At 40.2% G+C, this 18,330-nt stretch overlaps 1 protein-coding gene across 3 annotated transcripts in view; it reads right to left on the reverse strand.

The window, feature by feature from the left end:
- The window catches only part of DNAAF9 (dynein axonemal assembly factor 9), a 132,609-nt gene that overhangs the window by 12,799 nt on the left and 101,480 nt on the right, over positions 1–18,330 (reverse strand). For all 3 annotated transcript variants that reach the window (XM_065597288.1, XM_042855612.2, XM_042855613.2), the window contains 5 exons: positions 17,880–18,005; positions 15,415–15,452; positions 2,688–2,823; positions 1,714–1,800; positions 379–485 (listed from right to left, as the gene is read on the reverse strand). In XM_065597288.1, the coding sequence (XP_065453360.1) occupies positions 379–485; positions 1,714–1,800; positions 2,688–2,823; positions 15,415–15,452; positions 17,880–18,005 (494 nt within the window). The remainder of the gene's footprint in view (positions 1–378; positions 486–1,713; positions 1,801–2,687; positions 2,824–15,414; positions 15,453–17,879; positions 18,006–18,330) is intronic.

Raw genomic sequence — 18,330 nt, forward strand, 5'->3', positions numbered from 1 at the left:
ATTTTGTAATCATTGCAAAGAATGATTATATATAGTCACAAGGTAGCTATCCTTTAATGCAAGAAAACAGAAAAGTGTTTATTTCAACTTAGAAAAAGCTTCTAAGTATCGAAGTCTATGGGATAATTACCCTCAAACGCACTAAATGTTAGATTTAATATTAAAAGATTACACTTATTTAAACAAGGTCATGAGTCTCTTTAAAGTTTCCAGAATAGACAGTCAAAATACATAGCATATGGAAGTACTTTAAAGAGGAGGAATTACATTCTAAATAAAAATTCATATTATTCATGATTAGCATAGCACAGGGTCTCCCTACACTAACTAAACACCCACAATATTTTAAATCTTAAAGTCACCAAAAAACATTTTTACCTTTACATTTGGTCACAAATCGTGTTTTTTCCAGAGGACGGCTAAACCACACACAGATCTGAACCATTGGTGGGAAGACGGAACCAGCTCCAAACTTACCATCATACCTTTTTAACAAAAAAAAAAAAAAAGGGAAAAAGGGAAATCAACTTTATCTGCCAAAGATATTTTTGATTTCGTTTCCCCAATCTTCATGTGAGCAATCAAAGTTCCTGTAAATGTCTATTATCATGCTTTACCTGCTTTTTATCTAACAGGTTTCTAAAAATGAAGAATTAGTTATTTTAACAGAGGAGCTTTCATGAAGAGAAAAACTAAATTCATTGCATGTAAGAAGAGAAATACAAACTGTAAACAAGGTAAGAATTATATCTGTAATTTTGTATCATGATTGATATCAGGAACCACTTCAATGAAGCTCCTGCTGTTAGCACTTTTTTCCCCTGTGCACTACATTAAGAGAGAATGTCAGCATCAAGAGGTTTGAAACAGTTTCTTCTCCACCCAATCCTCTTCCCTTTGGAGTGATATGTGATCTACAAAAAGGCTTGCCCTTACCTAACTCCATGCTGGTTTACTTAAGAAGCCTCTCTCAAACCCAGTTTGGAGTCAAGGTGTAATTAATTCTAAACAAGAAGCATAGAAGCTGTTCTGGACTGACAGGGTATGTTGGTTGAAATGCTGCACACTATGCCTCTAATGCTCTAAATGTAACTAGAAAGCTGAATTGGTCAGGAATTGGGATTGGTGCCAGTTTGGCAGTTCTGGAGAATGAAATCCTCTATTTGCCACACTGATACAGCACAGACGGCAGCAACAACATACCATCCCCAGCAATGTGTTGCAAGCCCGAACTGTAGAAGATATCACTAGGTGTTAGAATGGAGTTCTGTTTCCATGAATTTTCTGTCCTCGGCCTCCGCCGAGGCTGCCAATCAAGAATGCGGATATTCTACTGGGGATAACTGTCTGCTAGTAACTGAAACAATACCACTAGATCATTTCATTTAGGCTGAACAGCTGTCAGACTGAATTTACTTCAAGTCAGTACTGCCCTAACTCCTCTTATTCTCACAGGGCTAGCTCTTGCTCTCATGGAAATTAATAGCAATTTTGCCACCCATTTAAAAGGCAACAGAAGAGGATCCTAAGTAGGAAAAAGATGGCACTAGTGGATCTAAAAAAGACTACTCACAAGCTCTTAAAAAAGACATTTACAAAGTGATTGGTCCACATGTATGAACTGTCTTGAAAATATAAGCTAGTAGGGCTTTTAAAATCCTTCATGTTAATTAAAAAATGCTTTTTTTATTATTTCTCAGTTAAGATACTTGCCAGCCAGGATACATTAAATAGCGAGCTCTCATCATCTGAGGATTTGAAAAACTGCTTTCAGAGAGAATTAGCTCAATATCCTCATTCCTATTAAAAAGATAAAAGGTTGAGATTTTTAATTTACAGAACATAGTAACAATGGTCATTTATCTGTCAACTATTTACATAAATTAAGATGTGCTAGTCAGATTGCTGTAAAATAATTATATGTTTACTATTCATGGTACATTAAAATATTCTCAATTTTCCAGACGTTAAAAGTTTTTGTAAAAACAAACCAAAAAAAACCCAGGAGTTCTCTACTCAACTAATTTTCTATTTGCAACTAGAATACAAGTAAATATACTAAATAAAATATATAACACAGCAAAAAAGCCCTTATAAGAACTTTATAGGATCCTCAATTCAACTTTTATTGTTGAGTAGGACTTACTCATTGAGTTTGGTCCCATTAAAGTTGAGTGGATTTACTCATCCATGCTACTCAATGTGCGTAGAGGTTGCACAATTGAGCTCTAACGGAACAAATATTAATATAAATCTATAATCTGTAGAAAGAGAATTTTACTTGCACTGCTGTATAAAGAAAAACCTAACATGAAAATTACTCTGCAAATGAAAAGATGCATCCATTTTAAACCTTAACTTTTCCTAAATCATACTGTACTATTTCTAGCTTATGGCCATTTAATGTATTCCTTTGACACTTAAATCCTTAGTGTATCATGCTGTATCAGAACATCTGGTTGAAGTGTAGATGACATTCTTAAAATGTCAAAATTCTAAGAACAGATGAGGTATCCTGTTATCAGGGAAGTCATGACTAAGAAAAATAAGCATTTTTCTGGTTTACATATTAAGTCCACTTTCTGTTCGTAGGTGAAAGTCAAAGAGGATCAGCTTTTCTTGTAAGAGAGTTTCCCATTTTTAGAACAGCAACTTGAAAATCATAAAGAACTGGAAGCTAGTATTACCTAGTTACAAGGCCATTTTCTGCCAAGATAAATGAAACAGCAGGATTTGCTGCTCGTATGAGGCTCTGAAGTTGTACAAGGAGTGGGTGTCTCTGCTCTGTAGTATGACTTGTGAAGACCACATTGCTCACCAGTCCTGCATGAGGAAATTGGGGAATAGTTCACTCAAATAATGTCTACAATGATGGAGAACAATAACAAACCTATGCTGGTTAAGCGGTATAGCAAACACACTTTTCCAGGTCGTAACTGTTGATCAGTATATGCTGGCTAGCATGTATATATACATATATATCTGTATATATGCATACACACACACACACACACACACACACACGGAGCAGTGTATTTATGTAAGAATGCATTAATCCATGGGTAGGCAAACTATGGCCCGGGAGCCCCTTCAGACGTTTTAATCCAGCCCTCGAGCTCTTACTGGGGAGCGGGGTCCGAGGCTTGCTCCGCTCTGGCACTCCAGCCAGGGGCTTGCCCCACTCCGCATGTGCTGTGGCTCCGCGCAGCTCCCGGAAGCTGTGGTATGTCCCCCCTCTGGCTCCTATGCATAGGGTCAGCCAAGGGGCTCCGCAGCTCCCATTGGCTGGGAACCATGGCCAATGGGAGCTGCAGGGAGGGCACCTGCAGATGGGGCAGCGCCCCAAGCCGCCTGGCTGTGCCTCCGTGTAGGAGCCGGAGAAGGGAGATGCCGCTGCTTCTGGGAGCTGCTTTGCTTGAGCTAAGTGCCACCTGGAGCCTGCACCCCTGACCCCCTCCCGCACCCCGATACCTGCCCCTACCCTGATCCCCCTCCCACCCTCCGAACCCCTTGGTCCCAGCCCAGAGCATCCTCCTGCACCCCCAACCCCTCATCCCCAACCCCACCCCAGAGCCTGCACCCCCAGCCCCTCCTGCATCCCAACCCCCAATTTCATGAGCATTCGTGGCCTGCCACGCAATTTCCATACCCAGATGTGGCCCTCGGGCCAAAAAGTTTGCCCACCCCTGCATTAAGCACCAATAACAACAAGCACAAATATATTAACAGTGATACAGCCTAAACTTGCCTATACCATAATCCCGTTCACTTTATGCTAACACTTAATTTACTGAAGTAAATATCTGGCCTAAGCAGATTGGAAACTGGTCAAAATCAAGATAAATGTGTTCTATGTCTTAGTACAAACTAGTGAAGTACCTTCACAGATCAGTACCTGAATGCTAATATCCAAAACAAAGATAAAGAAGGAACTGAACAACTAGTTAGGGAACTGGGACAAACTAATGGGATGGAATTTAGTGACACGTAAAGAGTTGTGTAACCTGTTAAAAAAAAAATCATTAAAATAACACCAGGTGAAACATACAACTTTGGGAGCACTCCATCTGTATAAAGTGAATGTAAGGTCGCTGCATGAGAGTTTCCTGGAGACTGGTATCCTAGATAGAACCTTTTCCCTATGCAATATTATTATTGGCTTAGAGCAATAAACCTGACTGGCTGGTTATTTCACCTCTTGAATATATTTCATAACGAATCAAAGTACGGTCAAGCAACTGACTACTCAGTTTATCGACCGTAATTTGTATTTGTTTGCATCTCACCCCCATAAGGAAAGCTTATTAAAAATGAGAAAATCTAAAACTGATAGCATTTTGAGCAAGTTATGCGGAACAATCGACAGATTTACTTATTCTGAATTATGAAACATTTATATTGCAGTATCTTCTAGGGGCCAAGGAGGGGGGGGGTCGGTGAAGGGGGAAGAGTTGTCAGTTGTGTCAGGCATTATACAAATATATAGAAAATAGGTCCCTGAACTCCAACAATCTTACAACCCGAAAGACAAGACATAACAGGTTGCAGGTAGAAAGAAGGAATAGCGTATTTAGGAAATAAGATGACGCCAATTTGGGCTCCCATCCCAGAAACACTTCAGTATGCGCTTAACTTTACTTACCTGTGTAAAGTTATGCACATAAGCAAGCATTTGTTTGTGAATATTTAGTGTACAGTCCGACCAGAATACAGTTGTTCGATAGTCAAAAAGGAGAGAAGGTTAGAGGAGAAAAACCTCTGTTCTTAAATGGAGAGTAACCACTGGTAGATATTTCCACCTTAGAGAAGCCAACCAATAACTGAATAACAGCAATTAAGTCATAACAAAGCTACTGCCGGCATCATGCTGCTCATACTTTGTTATACCAGTCTCAAAACACACCGAGTGCCAATATTCCTCACCGGTCTTACAAGCGGTTAAAAAAAAAATCACCACCTTAAAATATTCACCCCTTTGCAGGGGTGGTCTTTAGTGGAAAGAGCTTTGGAGGGACAAGAGAGAAAGTGATACATAACCAGTGTTCAGCATCAATGTCCAGAGATATTGTTACAGTCTCCTACACTACATAAAATGGAGGGTTTCAAAACCAATCACTTAAAGAACGTTACTCTGTGAAAGGTATCGTATTCTCCTCATTCGGACTTGGAACTGTGGAGTTCTCATCTCAGTTCTCTCACTGACTGTATGGCCCTGAGCAACTTACTGTGCCACTCTAACTCGGCTTCCCCATCTGTAAAATGGGGATATTTACCGCCCTCACAATGAAGCTCTGAGGTTCAATCTTGTGAAGTGCTATGAAGACACAGAATCATTACTACTTTTGATGCAGCAAAGGAAAGGCTTACTTCCATGAGAAATTTCAAAGACATCTATCATCCCGCTGTACCAGTGACAGTGCTAGTCTACGCCAGTAGTTCTCAACCAGGGGTACACAGACCCCTGGGGGTACACAGAGGTTTTCTAGGGGGTACAACAACTCATCTAGATATCTGCCTACTTTTACAACATGCTACATAAAAAGCACTAGCGAAGCCTGTATGAAATTTTAGTTTGTACTGACAATGACTTATTTATACTGCTCTGTATACTATACACTGAAATGTATATACAATATTTATATTTCAATTGATTTATTTTACAATTATAGGGTAAAAATAAGTAAGCAAGCAATTTTTCAGTAATAGTGTGCTGTGATGCTTGTATTTTTCTGTCTGATTTTGTAAGCAAGTAGTTTTTAAGTGGTGTCACTTGGGATTACTCAAGACAAATCAGACTCCAGAAAGTGGTATAGTTGTCTGGAAAGGTTGAGAGCCAGTGGTCTACGCTATCTTTGGGTGAGGGAAGAACAGGATTTGACACCTGTCCTATCCCTTTGCATTTCTGTCAGTTGAGTCACATCTGCATCCCTTTCAGAAAAGGTGCTGATGACCTCTGCAGTAAATCATCATCTTCAGATGCAATACTGATACTGCAACATTTTCAGAATCAGGAGATTAAAGTAGGAGAAATAAAGGGATCCTCAGGTCCCTAAATCTTCATTTTCACTGTAAATGTAAACTTGACAGTGATTAAGCTGCTGGTGTCTTAAGACCCAGCAGCTTATCATGCTGACCAATATTATCTCATTGTTTCCTTGTATTCTCCCGTCTGTCAGTATCCATCTGTTATTGCTTGTCCACACTTCTTGAAGCAGAGACTGCAATGTCTGTGCAGCACCTAACACCAGAGGGCCCTAATCAATAAAAAGGGCTCCTAGGCACTACGATAATACAAAAGAAGAAGAAAAGAGTTCACTTTATCATATGCTGCCTGTGTATACAAATGTAGCTTCTTCTGTAGTCTAGAGTTCACGTGGACAAGGATTTATCTAGTGGAATTAGCCCACTTGCTCCTTTCAAAACCCCATTACAGTGGAACTCCTAGGTATGTTTTAAAATATTTAAATTACTAAGAAACTTTACTGCCAGACTACCTAGGGCCTCAGACAACCTGTGTGGGTGGGTGGGTGGCGCGGGTGGTGGTGGTGGGGGGGTTAGTAGGGGGGGGGAGGATGATGTAGGGGTAGGAATCTGAATCTTTGGACTCCTGTAACTCAGCAACTCTTAAAACACTGAAATTACTGGTCTGGTGCAGCGCTCTACAGTTGCAGGGGTAGCTTTTTCTAAATACGACACTTCCTCTGGCAACAGATGGCAGGATTCCTTCAGATTTTTAAAGATCAGGTGGTATCATTGAACAGAAGCCAAGTTTGATCAGTTAGCGCAAGAACCAATTTAAAAGAAATAAAAGGGAAGGAAAAAGCCAATTTAATAAAATTGAACTTAAAGAAAAATGAACATTTAAGCCTCATGGCAAGCTCAATACACACATTCGTCCATACCATTTTAGAGCTGAGACTTCAGACAGTCAGACAATTGTCACTTTTAGAAACAAAAATAGAAAATATTTTTCCTTTCTATTTTCAAAATGGTTCTTTTAGACACCAAGTTTGCATTCCACTCCATGACGGTTCCACAAGATGCCATAAATGAGGATAACAGCTGGAAAAATACTAGTGGGACACCTAACTTCCTTGAGTCTAATCTTGGAGAAAAGTAACAGACTTCAGCTGGTGCTGCCATAAAGAGAAATTCACCCTTTAAAATCATGAGGCTATCTGTTCTCCCAGACCTAGGGCTAAACAACAGTTACTATTTTCATTTACAGGAACCTTCCTGGATTTGAATACAGAAGATGCCATTTTACACCTGGTGAACAAGTACAGCATGGAGACAAATTAGAAGTTAAATTGGAACTAGCTGCTGCTGTTCCAAATGCCTTCTGAAGGGAATCGGAAATAACATCCTAGCTTCTATCGCCAATAAGCCTTGGGCACCAGAACCAATTTTATTAAGGGAAAGAATGTTGGCTGGCATATTGGTGTCATCACCCTTCTCTTTTCTTAAAGTACCACAGGAACCATTAATTTCTGAGCAGAATTACACTGAAGAGGAATTACAACTTAAGGAACTTCCGTGTAATACCTCAACCAAGGGATGGCGGAGCACAGGGTGTAAGATCCCTAGTAACTCCCAGGCTGCAGTACTGAACTTGAAAATTCCCTCATGTCCCGAGTCCAATTTATAAACAATTTCAGGTATTTCCCCTGTGCCATGGACATTAACATGAGACAAAACAGAAGATACTTGCAAGAGCAAACCATTTAAGATAGAAATACTTATGGTGGGAGGTATTATAAAGGTCAGAATTGGACCTTCTAATATCTTTGTCTTAAGAGGTTCTTAGACTAATTTGAGAAGCATCTACATTGTCAGATAATAAAAATTGGGATTGAGAGGCTAAAGGATAGAACAGCAAGCACAGAGAACTTCAAACAAACTGAGAGATACACCTACAAGTTATTATGTGGATCACACAAGTGACCCAAAAGGTAAGAAGTAGGCCCAACAACAACTACAGGTTTGTTTGTAATGGCACATGTTGGATATTTTCTTTTTAAAAAATTTCCCCATTTCATTGGCGCCACCAAATGGATAACTTGCATATTGCTGCTTTACATTGCTAGTTCATAATTTTGATTGAAAACAAATCAACCATATATTTAACTTACTATTGTGTGTAAGAGACAACACAATAGGTGTGCACCTCAAACCAGCATTACAGACAAAACTACCATCAGGATTGAAAAGAATGAGAAAATAGGCAAGGATTAAAAACAAAAAATTAAAAAGAAATAGGAAAGGAGACAATGGTTAAAATGGTATCAGCCAAACCAGAAACAGGAAGCAAATACACTATGCTTTAATAAAGAAAATGAGAAAAGAAGTCTCCTCATATTCCTTCTCCTCCACTCCACTCCCGCATTTGCCTATTTAGAATTATTTTTATGGCAGTGACCATCTTGCATTTGTCTGTAGAGTCCCACGCAGACCTAGGGAGCTACAGACAATTGTTTCCACTCTGTGGAGCTTACAAATTAAGGGTCTAATCATGCAGGCCCATATACCAGTATCTTTACCCATGGAAGTATTTGCAAAATTAGACCCTATATTAAACTGGCAGACCACAAAGTTGAGATGAAGGAGACAAAGCTAGGGAGGAGGTGAAATGGGGATGGGGACATGGGGGGGGGGGGGGGAGAGGGGGATGTATGTTAAATGAAAACTAGGAGATGCTTAAATATAGAATTTCACTCCTTAACGATTTTGACCTTTTAATATTTGAATCACCCCTTCCCCTCCCTCTTCTGTTTCTAAAATCTGTGTTTCCAAAAGGGCTTTTGTTTGTTTATTCCCGTTATTTACACACCAGCCTAACTGATGAGGTTATCAGGAATGTGCACAGCCTGGGAATAGTGCAGTAGATAATGAAGTTCAGAAACAGCAGGGGAAACTCACAAACCTAGGCTTCACAGTGATAATGATTCCTTTTGGTCCTCAGTAAAAAGATGGCAACTTTAAACAAAATTGATATCTAGGATGTTAGAAGATACTCTGGAGCAGGGGTAGGCAACCTATGGCATGTGTGCCGTAGGCGGCACGCAAGCTAATTTTCAGTGGCACTCACACTGCCCAGGTCCTGGTCACTTTATTTACTTTACATACAACCATAGTTTAGTTATATATTATAGACTTATAGAAAGAGACCTTCTAAAAATGTTAAAATGTATTTCTGGCACGCGAAACCTTAAATTAGAGTGAATAAATGAAGACTCGGCACACCACTGCTGAAAGGTTACCGACCCCTGCTGGAGCATTCCTTTTCCATGCAGAAGAGAGATTACCTAGACTGAACAGTTGCAGAGAACAATTTGGAAACAATGGAAGAAGGCTAGCGAAAGACTCAAAAACTAACAAGCAAAAGAATTTAAAGTACATCAGAAGTAGGAAGCCTGCACTCTGGGAAAATATGGCCATTGTGAAGAAACTAAATCAATTATTTGCATCGGTTTTCACTGCACAGGATGTGAGAGATTCCCATACCTGAACCATTCTTTTTAGGTGACAAATCTGAGGAACTGTCCCTGACTGAGGTGTCAGAGATGGTTTTGGAACAAATTGATAAATTAAGCAGTAAAATGTCACCAGGACCAGATGCTATTTACCCAGGAGTTCTGAAGGAACTCAAATATGAAATTGCAAAAATACTAATTGTGGTATATAACCTATCACTTAAATCACCTTCTGTACCAGACAATTGGAGGATAGCTAATGTAACACCAATTTTTTAAAAAGGCTCTAGAGGCAATCCTGGCAATTACAGGCCAGTAAGCCTAACTTCAGTACCAGGCAAACTGGTTGAAACTATAGTATAGTAAAGATCAGAATTATCAGACACAGAGATGAACACAATTTGTTGGGGGGAAGAGTCAACATGGCTTTTATAAACGGAAATTATGCCCCACCAATCCATTAGAATTCATTGAGGGGGTCAACAAGCATGAAGACAAGGGTGATCCAGTGGATATAGTGTACTTTCACTTTCAGAAAGCCTTTGACAAGGTCCCTCAACAAAGGCTTTGAAGCTAAGGAAGAAGTCATAGAAGAGGAAAGATCCTTCTCATGGATCATTAACTGGTTAAAAGACAGGAAACAGAGGGTAGGAATAAATGGTCAGTTTTCAGAATGGAGAGAGGTAAATAGTGGTGTCCCCCAGGGATCCATACTAGGACCAGTGAGTTCAACATATTCATAAATGATCTGGAAAAAAGGGGTGAACAGTGAGGTGGCAAAGTTTGCAGAGGATACAAAAAATACTCAATAGAGTTAAGGCTGAAGGTGACGGTGAAGAATTACAAAGGGACCTCACAAAACAGCAGATTAATTTCAATGTTGATAGATGCAAAGTAACACACTGGAAAAAATAATCCTAACTATACATACAAAATGATAGACTCTAAATTAGCTGTTACCACTCAAGAAAGATCTTGGAGTCACTGTGGATAGTTCTCTGAAACCATCCACTCAATTGTGCAAAGATCGTCAAGAAAGCTAATAATGTTATGAACCAGTAAGAAAGTGATAGATAAGATGGAAAATATCATAATGCCACTAAATAAATCAGGGTACATTCACACCATGAATACTGCATGTAGTTCTGGTCACTCTATCTCAAAAAATATATTAGAATTGGAAAAGGTACAGAGAAGGGCAACAAAAATAAATTACAGTGTTTGGAACATTAATGGCTACTAGCCAAGATGATCAGGGATGCAATCCCATGCTCTGCGTGCCCCTAGTCTCTGACTGCCAGAAGCTGAGAATGGACAACAGGGGATGGATCACTCCATGATTGCCTGTTCTGTTCATTCCCTCTGGGGCACCAGGCATTGGCTACTGTCAGAAGACAGGATACTGGGCTAGATGGACCATTAGTCTAACCCAGTATTGGCTGCTCTTATGTCAGAGAATTTGGGAAATTTTTAAAAGTTTATGCAAGGAAGGAACTGAAATAGAACTGTTTAAAGATCTACATAGTATTGTCAGGTGCTGGGTAAATTTCCCATCACAGTTCTGCCAATCCACCTCTGACCAGACCTGTTACTCAATTCCTGTGACAGTGTCAATCATGTTAAATATTATGATTTTGTAATACCAACAGACATCCACCAAGTACAAAGATTAGACTATGGAAAAGAACTGTACATCTAATAATAAAGGTTAATACAGCAAGCTATTGTGCCAACTGATGCCTAAAACCGGAGTTTTCATGAAAGATTAGCCAAATATGGTCAATACAGAGGAGGAAAAAACAACAATGTGGGACACCAGAGACACGCAAAATCCTAGAGAAAACAGAACAATGCCTCAGTCAAAAATTAGCCCTGATTATATTTAGTGTTCAGATTTACTTATTTTAAAAAGTGTAGTTTTTCTCCGAAAAATAATAATGTGAAAATGGGAACTTCTTCAGAACATAGGCTTTGCCATATTGGATTAAACCTCTGGTCCATCTAGTTCAGTACATTGTCTCAGACAATGACCGTTCAAGCAGATACTTCTGAGGAAGGTGCAAGAAACCCTGCAGCAAGCAGATGTTGGGTAATTACCACCAGGGAAGTCTTCTCTTTACTCCTGATAGAATGGCTTGAAGCATGAGGTTTGTATTCCTCCAACTTCCCCCCCACTTTTAATATTTTTTATAAACAACAACTCTGGATATTCTCATTATCCATAATGTTCAATCCCTCCTTGAATCTTGCTGACTTATTGCCACATGATGTTAAGACCACTGAGTTCTGCAGTCTAATTATGTACCATATGGATTTTTTTTTATCAATTATGAATTTTCCACTTAAGTTAATTAAGTGTCTTTGTTCTTATGCTAACAAACAATGATAATAGAAGTTCTCACTCTAGCGTCTCAGTATCATTATTTTATATACTTCGACCATAGCCCTTCCTATTCATCTCATCTCTAAATTATACAATCCCAATCTTCTCAATCTTTGTACCACAATTTTCCCTATGTCCTTAATTCTTGTTGCTCCTCTCTGTATTCCCTTTAATTCTGCAATTCAGCACTGAACATTGTATTCCAGATGAAGAAAAAAAAAAAAAAAAAAAAAACCACACACACACACATATATATATATATAATGGCATCATAATACTTTCCACACTGGTCATCACCCTATTCTTACTTAGATTTGCTTCCTTTGAGTGTTCCAAGTCACTTTGGTATACTTTTGCGATTAAAATAATGTTTTTACTACTATTTCTAAGCACTGAAGAGCTAACATACTTGGGAAGGATGCTATATTCTATTATGAGACAGGCATAACAGAACTCTAAATCAAGACAGCTACAAGAACAACTGTTTGTCCCCAGTTATTATTTGTATTAATGTAGCCCTAGGAGCCCAAGTCATGGATCATGACCTCACTGAACAAGGGACTGTACAAACACAGAACAAAAACAGTCTCTGCCCCAACGAGCTGAAAAGCAAGTGACAGATTGATACAGACAGATTGAGGAATGCAAGGAAACAGTGAGACAATACTGATGATAGGCAATGGTCACAGCACACCAGCAGCTTAACCACTGTCAAGTTTTTGTAGGTATCATAGCAAAGGAAAGCTTTGGGGAGGGATTTGAAAGTGAATAATGAAGTAGCTTGGCAGATGTTTACAGAGAGTGCCTCAAGCAGGAGAGGCAGCATGGGAGAAAGCATGAAGGTACTTATTTGAGAATTTAAACAAGTAGGCAGTGGAGGCTGGCATCATGGGCTGATCAGTGTCCACAACTCAACAGCAACTGAGAGAAGTAGGGGAAAGATAAGTTGACCGTAAAGGACCTTTTAAGTGAAGACAAGCAGCTTGTGTTTGATGCAACTGAGAAGGGGGCCAGTGAAGGGATGCAAAAAGAGGGGTGACATGGTCAAAGCAACAGACTGGGGCAATGACCTTTGCAGCAGCATTCTGAATGGATATGAATAGGGCAGACTACATATGTCAAGGCCAGAAAGAAGGATGTTTAATACAGTGACTACAATGAAACTGCACAGGCGTAACTGAAGGCAGAAAACGGGCTGCAGAATCTTTCCTACCATTGATGATCTGCAAGAACAGAGATGAACTTTCAGATCTCAGGTTGAATTTGCAGGCTGGTAAAAAAAATCTCCCATTTGGAACTTAAATAACAATTTGCTTGATGAGGCATTAGAAGGGACAGAACCCAGGTCATACCCACAGCTGTTCTGACTTCCCATTGTGACCAGAGAAAATAGTAAACACGTGTTTTTGTTTCAAAGCAAGCAGATGTGACGGAACACAGCCACAAAACAGATCTTCTGAACGTGGTGCCATTGTTAATCACGTTTCAGAGTAGAACCAAATGCTAATACTATATTAAAGCAGAGTATTTCTTACTTAGCTACAGCTACTGGACAACAATCTACTTTCACAAGCTCTTTCAGCAGTAAGAAAAAGTAGTAACTGTTGTAGGTTTTAATGAAATTTCAATACTTACCTTTATGCAGATGTCTTTCATAAGTCAATATTCATATTGTACACATTTTTACTCAGTTCTTTGAGTCCAGTGCAAAAGGACATTGACTGAAAATTATTATAGATTTTTCTGTGATGTCAAGAGTAGCAGTGCCTAACCTGTGGCTCTCAAGGGTGTTAGCAAGGAGATTGACACTGCTGCAATCAATGCAGCGGGTGTCGATTTAGTGAGTCGAGTGAAGACCCACTAAATCGACGGCAGAGCGCTCTCCAGTTGATCCTGGTACTCCAGCGCCCTGAGAAGATTGAGGTAAGTTGACTGGACAGCATCTCCCGTTGACACAGCGCAGTGAAGACACCGGAGCAAATCAACCTAAGCTACATTGACTCAAGCTATGTCATTCCCATAGCCGGAGGAGCGTACCTTAGGTTGACTTACCCCGGTAGCAAGACAAGCCCTTTGATTAGGAATAAAAAAGGTGATCCTTGAGCAGTGTTCCTTCTAATTTTTTACATCCACGTGCAGAATGAATTTTGTTATGTGCACCAATATGGAGATGATGTGTGACATCACTTTGATATTGGTGCACATAAATTTAATGTGGTGAGGGGTGGGGCCGAGGGGTTTGTAGTGTGGGAGGGGGCTTAGGGCTGGGGTGTGGGTGAGTGAGGGCTCTGGCTGGGGTGCGGGATCTAGGGTGGGCTGGGGATGAGGGGTTTAGGGTGTGGGAAGAGGCTCAGGGCTGGGGCAGAGGGTTGGGGTGCAGGGTGGGCTCTGGGAATGAGGGGTTTGGGGTACAGGTTGCCCCGGGGCTGCAGTGGGGAGAAATGACTCCCTCCAGCAGCTTGGGTCCAGGGGAGAGGCGCCTCTCCCCGGCCTCAGCAACTCTGGCGGGCCTGGGCCTGGCCAAATGAGAGGGGCCTCTACCCGGCCGTGACAGCTTCAGTGGGCCCGGCCCTGGCTAAGGGAGGGGCACCTCTCCCCAGGCAAAAAGAACAGGAGTACTTGTGGCACCTTAGAGACTAACAGTGCCACAAGTAACTAAGGTGCCACAAGTACTCCTGTTCTTTTTGCGGATACAGACTAACACGGCTGCTACTCTGAAATCTCCCCAGGCAGTGGCAGGTCCGTGCTGGGGTAGCAGGGAGAGGCATCTCTCCCCGCCCCAGCCCTAACCCCTGTGCAGGGCTTAATAGGCACCTGAGCAGCCGCGCAGCTTAGAGGGAACTTAAAGCAGAGCATGGCTCATGGACTTTTAAACCGAAGCATCTGAATCATTCCTGTTTGCAACAGGAAGTTGGGGAAAAGGGGGGAACAGGGGCTCAGGGTGGGAAGGAAGAAAGAAAGTGGGAAGACACCTTCCATTTCACTGCTCACATGAGCTCTGATCTGCTTCCCCACTGCCCCCTACCTGCTGCATCACAAAGGAGGAAAAAAGAGACCAGCTCTAAGTTGCACCAGGCTACGAGAGCATGGCTGACTTGCCTGAGGCTAAGGGGTGCCCAGAAAAGGACTCCCCCCGTTCCCTACGCTGAGGTCCAGGAGAGGAGGACATTAGTAGAAATCAAGAACTAACAGTTAGTTTTAGCTTGCTGATTCTCTGTCAGAGCCCAGGTTACAGGAGCCAGGCAGCTGCTCTACATTGTGCCAGCTGACAACAGCCCCCAGGGACCACACTCCATCTGCAGATAGTTGAAACGCCTTATACTCCAGCCATTCGTCCCTCCCAAACTATCTGGTGGGGAGAGAGAGGCATCGAAGGCAGCTATGCAGGACAAAGACTGTACCTCAAAGTATTGATACTGGCCTCTTGACTGTTTTGCAAAATACATGTTTGGCCCTCAGGCTGAAAAAGTCAGAAATCACTGGTCTATGCAATGTTTAAAGCCTGGGTATTGACAGGTTTTGTTCTGCATCATTTTCCAAAGAAACAAAGTTATTTACCTTGTGAACACTGATCCAGGAATTTAGGAAAAAGGAATCTGGAAAACAAAAGAAGAAATCTTAATGTTAAAAATCACGGTACGCACGAATGCTCTCTACCAACAGTTACCCAATACTATCTATTTCTAGGAGGCTTCTATTCTTTGCATTTATACTAACTATGAACCAAATTCCAGCATGCTTTTCATTTCCCAGAAGCTTCACTGTGAAAGCTTATTAGCAACTGAACCACATGTAACCCTTGTTTCATATGCAGAACCTTTCAGAAGTGATGCCAAATACAAAAAATGTGCTAGGGTAATTGGATTAATGAATACAGGTGTCTTTAACTAGATAAGGTAAGGTGCTAGAAGTAATTGGGGTAGGTGTCTATATCCTGAAAAACAGGAGGAAGAAACCAGGTCAGATAAGAAAGGCCTGTAATAATTATGTACTGCTGTTTGTGGTAAATAGCTAATATATAAAAGCAGGTCATTTTTATAATCACTTTGGAACAGCAAGTGTCAGTTGCAAACCTGCTCCCAGGATTGAATGAAGTATTAACCTTCTCTGTATAGCACTGATTTATCTTTCATTAATAAACTGATTGAGCCTGGGTACCAAACATCTAATCCATAATCTAAATGGAGCCCTAACACAAGCATAATCCTTGGGTCAAGTTTGAAGACTCCCAATCGTTTGAACAATGCCTACCATTAGACTTAACATAGCATCACCACCCTGTCCCAACTTCAAGCCTTCTTCTATGCTATCCCCTGGCTTGGAATAGCCTTCCAAGTCATGTTTACTAAGTGCTCTCCCTGCCTCTAAGCACTTTTGGAAAACAAATCTATTTTATGAAGCTTTCTTGTTTCAGGGACTATTTTCAGTCTGTTTGGTCTATCTGGTATTACACAGAGTTAATTAGTAAAAGATTGGTATATACTTTGAAAAGGTACAGTGTTAAACATGAGTTATTGTTGTACTTCTGGGTTGTACCTTTAGAGCACACACGCTTTTTAGGGCAGAATTCATATTTGGTCTATTTTACCCTTTGCAACAGTACCATATATACTTCTGGCATTAAATCAACAATCACAGCAGTGACACCATTTATCAACTTTATCAAACCTGTAAGGAGCTCAAGTAAAGGGGTAATATTCTGGAACAAAAGAAAGCCCTCCATTATCAGGCACTGTAGATGACTTGGTCCTAGAACCTGAATTAATTGGATACCTACAGTAATTAAACTTTGGAGAACAGAGGTTCTTTTTGTAAATATAAAAGGTTCAAATCGGACAGCAAGACACAATCTACTCTTCTGGAACCCTCAAAACTTCCATAACTCAGAAAGACTGATTGCAGCATAAAGCCATTTTAGGTCTGCCAGATTATGTACTTTTGCAAGCTCTTACAGAAGGAAGCTTCAAAGTGAGACAGAAATAGACACTACATGGGCTATGTCTTTGCCATCAACAGCTACTTGACTTCAGGAGATAACCTGCAATTCTTTCATCATACTCCTAATGAAATATTTATAGTAATAACCTTCATTTGTGGTTAACATTATCTACGTCAAATTGAAAGATTATGGTGGAGGCACTTGGTATTTACTCAAAGACAGAATTCATGTGTTTGAATCCACCCATCTGCTTATTGAGATCATAAATAGCTGTAAAAATGGTGTGTAGTGTTTATATCTAGGACCACAAAGTCTTAAAATCAGCTCTGTTCTACATCCCTTGAAAAGCATTTTAACAACGTATCAAGATTTTGTCATCTCTACAGTTTGGGCTGGGCACATGGGAACAGTTTATGAAGTGTATTTTGCTATTTAAAGTATTAGTTGGTTGGCTGCGTGCCAATTTTAAAAAAATAATCTAAGAAGTGCAACTAACACTTCCAGAATTTCCTCTCCCATCTTTTGTCACTATATTCTGTAAAATTTGAAACCGAGAACCAATAAAATTCACATCTTGAATGTGTAGTGTCTTCATTTGATAGCTGACTTTAATTATTACTTTTTGTTTTCTTAATCAGGTCCCCAAACTGAAATAAAAAAGCTTTTATTATCTGGCAATATGAAGGATAAGGAAGTTTCACTGAAGAATCACTGCAATGATTTGTGTGCTTTGTAAAGATCAACAACTATAATCTGTTTCTCTTTTTGTTTGTTCCGAAATAATCCACAGATGCCAACATTAGTTTTTTTTCCCCAAGTTAAATTTTGTTCTCAAAAGGTTTTGCTTTTCTAGTGGATGACAATCCCACATTAAAGGTATAAGTCAAGCTGCATTTAAAAGCTCTGTTAAAATGATATAAACTCAAAACGAGAACATTTCGTGAAGTTACAACACGATAAGCCAGCACAGCTGTGCACAAGCAACACAGCAGAATATGGTCGCATCAGTCTCACAAGATGATAGACCAGACCCAACTATATATACCCAAACAATACACAAAACAATTCAGATTTTAAAATGTACCTATGTTCCATATAGCAGCTAAGTGGTTCTACGCAAGTAGAAATTGTTCCTATGATGAAAGAGGACTTCACATCAGGGTCAGGGTGAGTCTCCAGTGCCTGTACAACATCAATAACATCTGTATATCTGCAAAGAGAACAAAGTGAAGAAGTGTGAAGTGACAGAAATACAAGAACCATGTCAACAACTAATCAAAAGAAATTACTAGAGTTCTCAGAAAATGTTTGTTACACAATTCAGTATGCAAGAAATTTAGGCATTCAGACATTGACTTGCACAAAGAAAACAGAAGTGCCATTAGAAAATACTGACAGCTACTGCACAATGCACTATTATAAACTTAACACTGAATAAGTGTAAACTTCTGCTTTCAAGAGGCACAGAAACAACGAGATAGGAAGAAATTCACATTATGCCTTCTGCATATCATGTGCATGTTAACTGAAGACTT

Source organism: Chrysemys picta, chromosome 5 (genome assembly GCF_011386835.1).
Source record: "Chrysemys picta bellii isolate R12L10 chromosome 5, ASM1138683v2, whole genome shotgun sequence".
NCBI classification, from domain to species: Eukaryota; Metazoa; Chordata; order Testudines; family Emydidae; genus Chrysemys; species Chrysemys picta.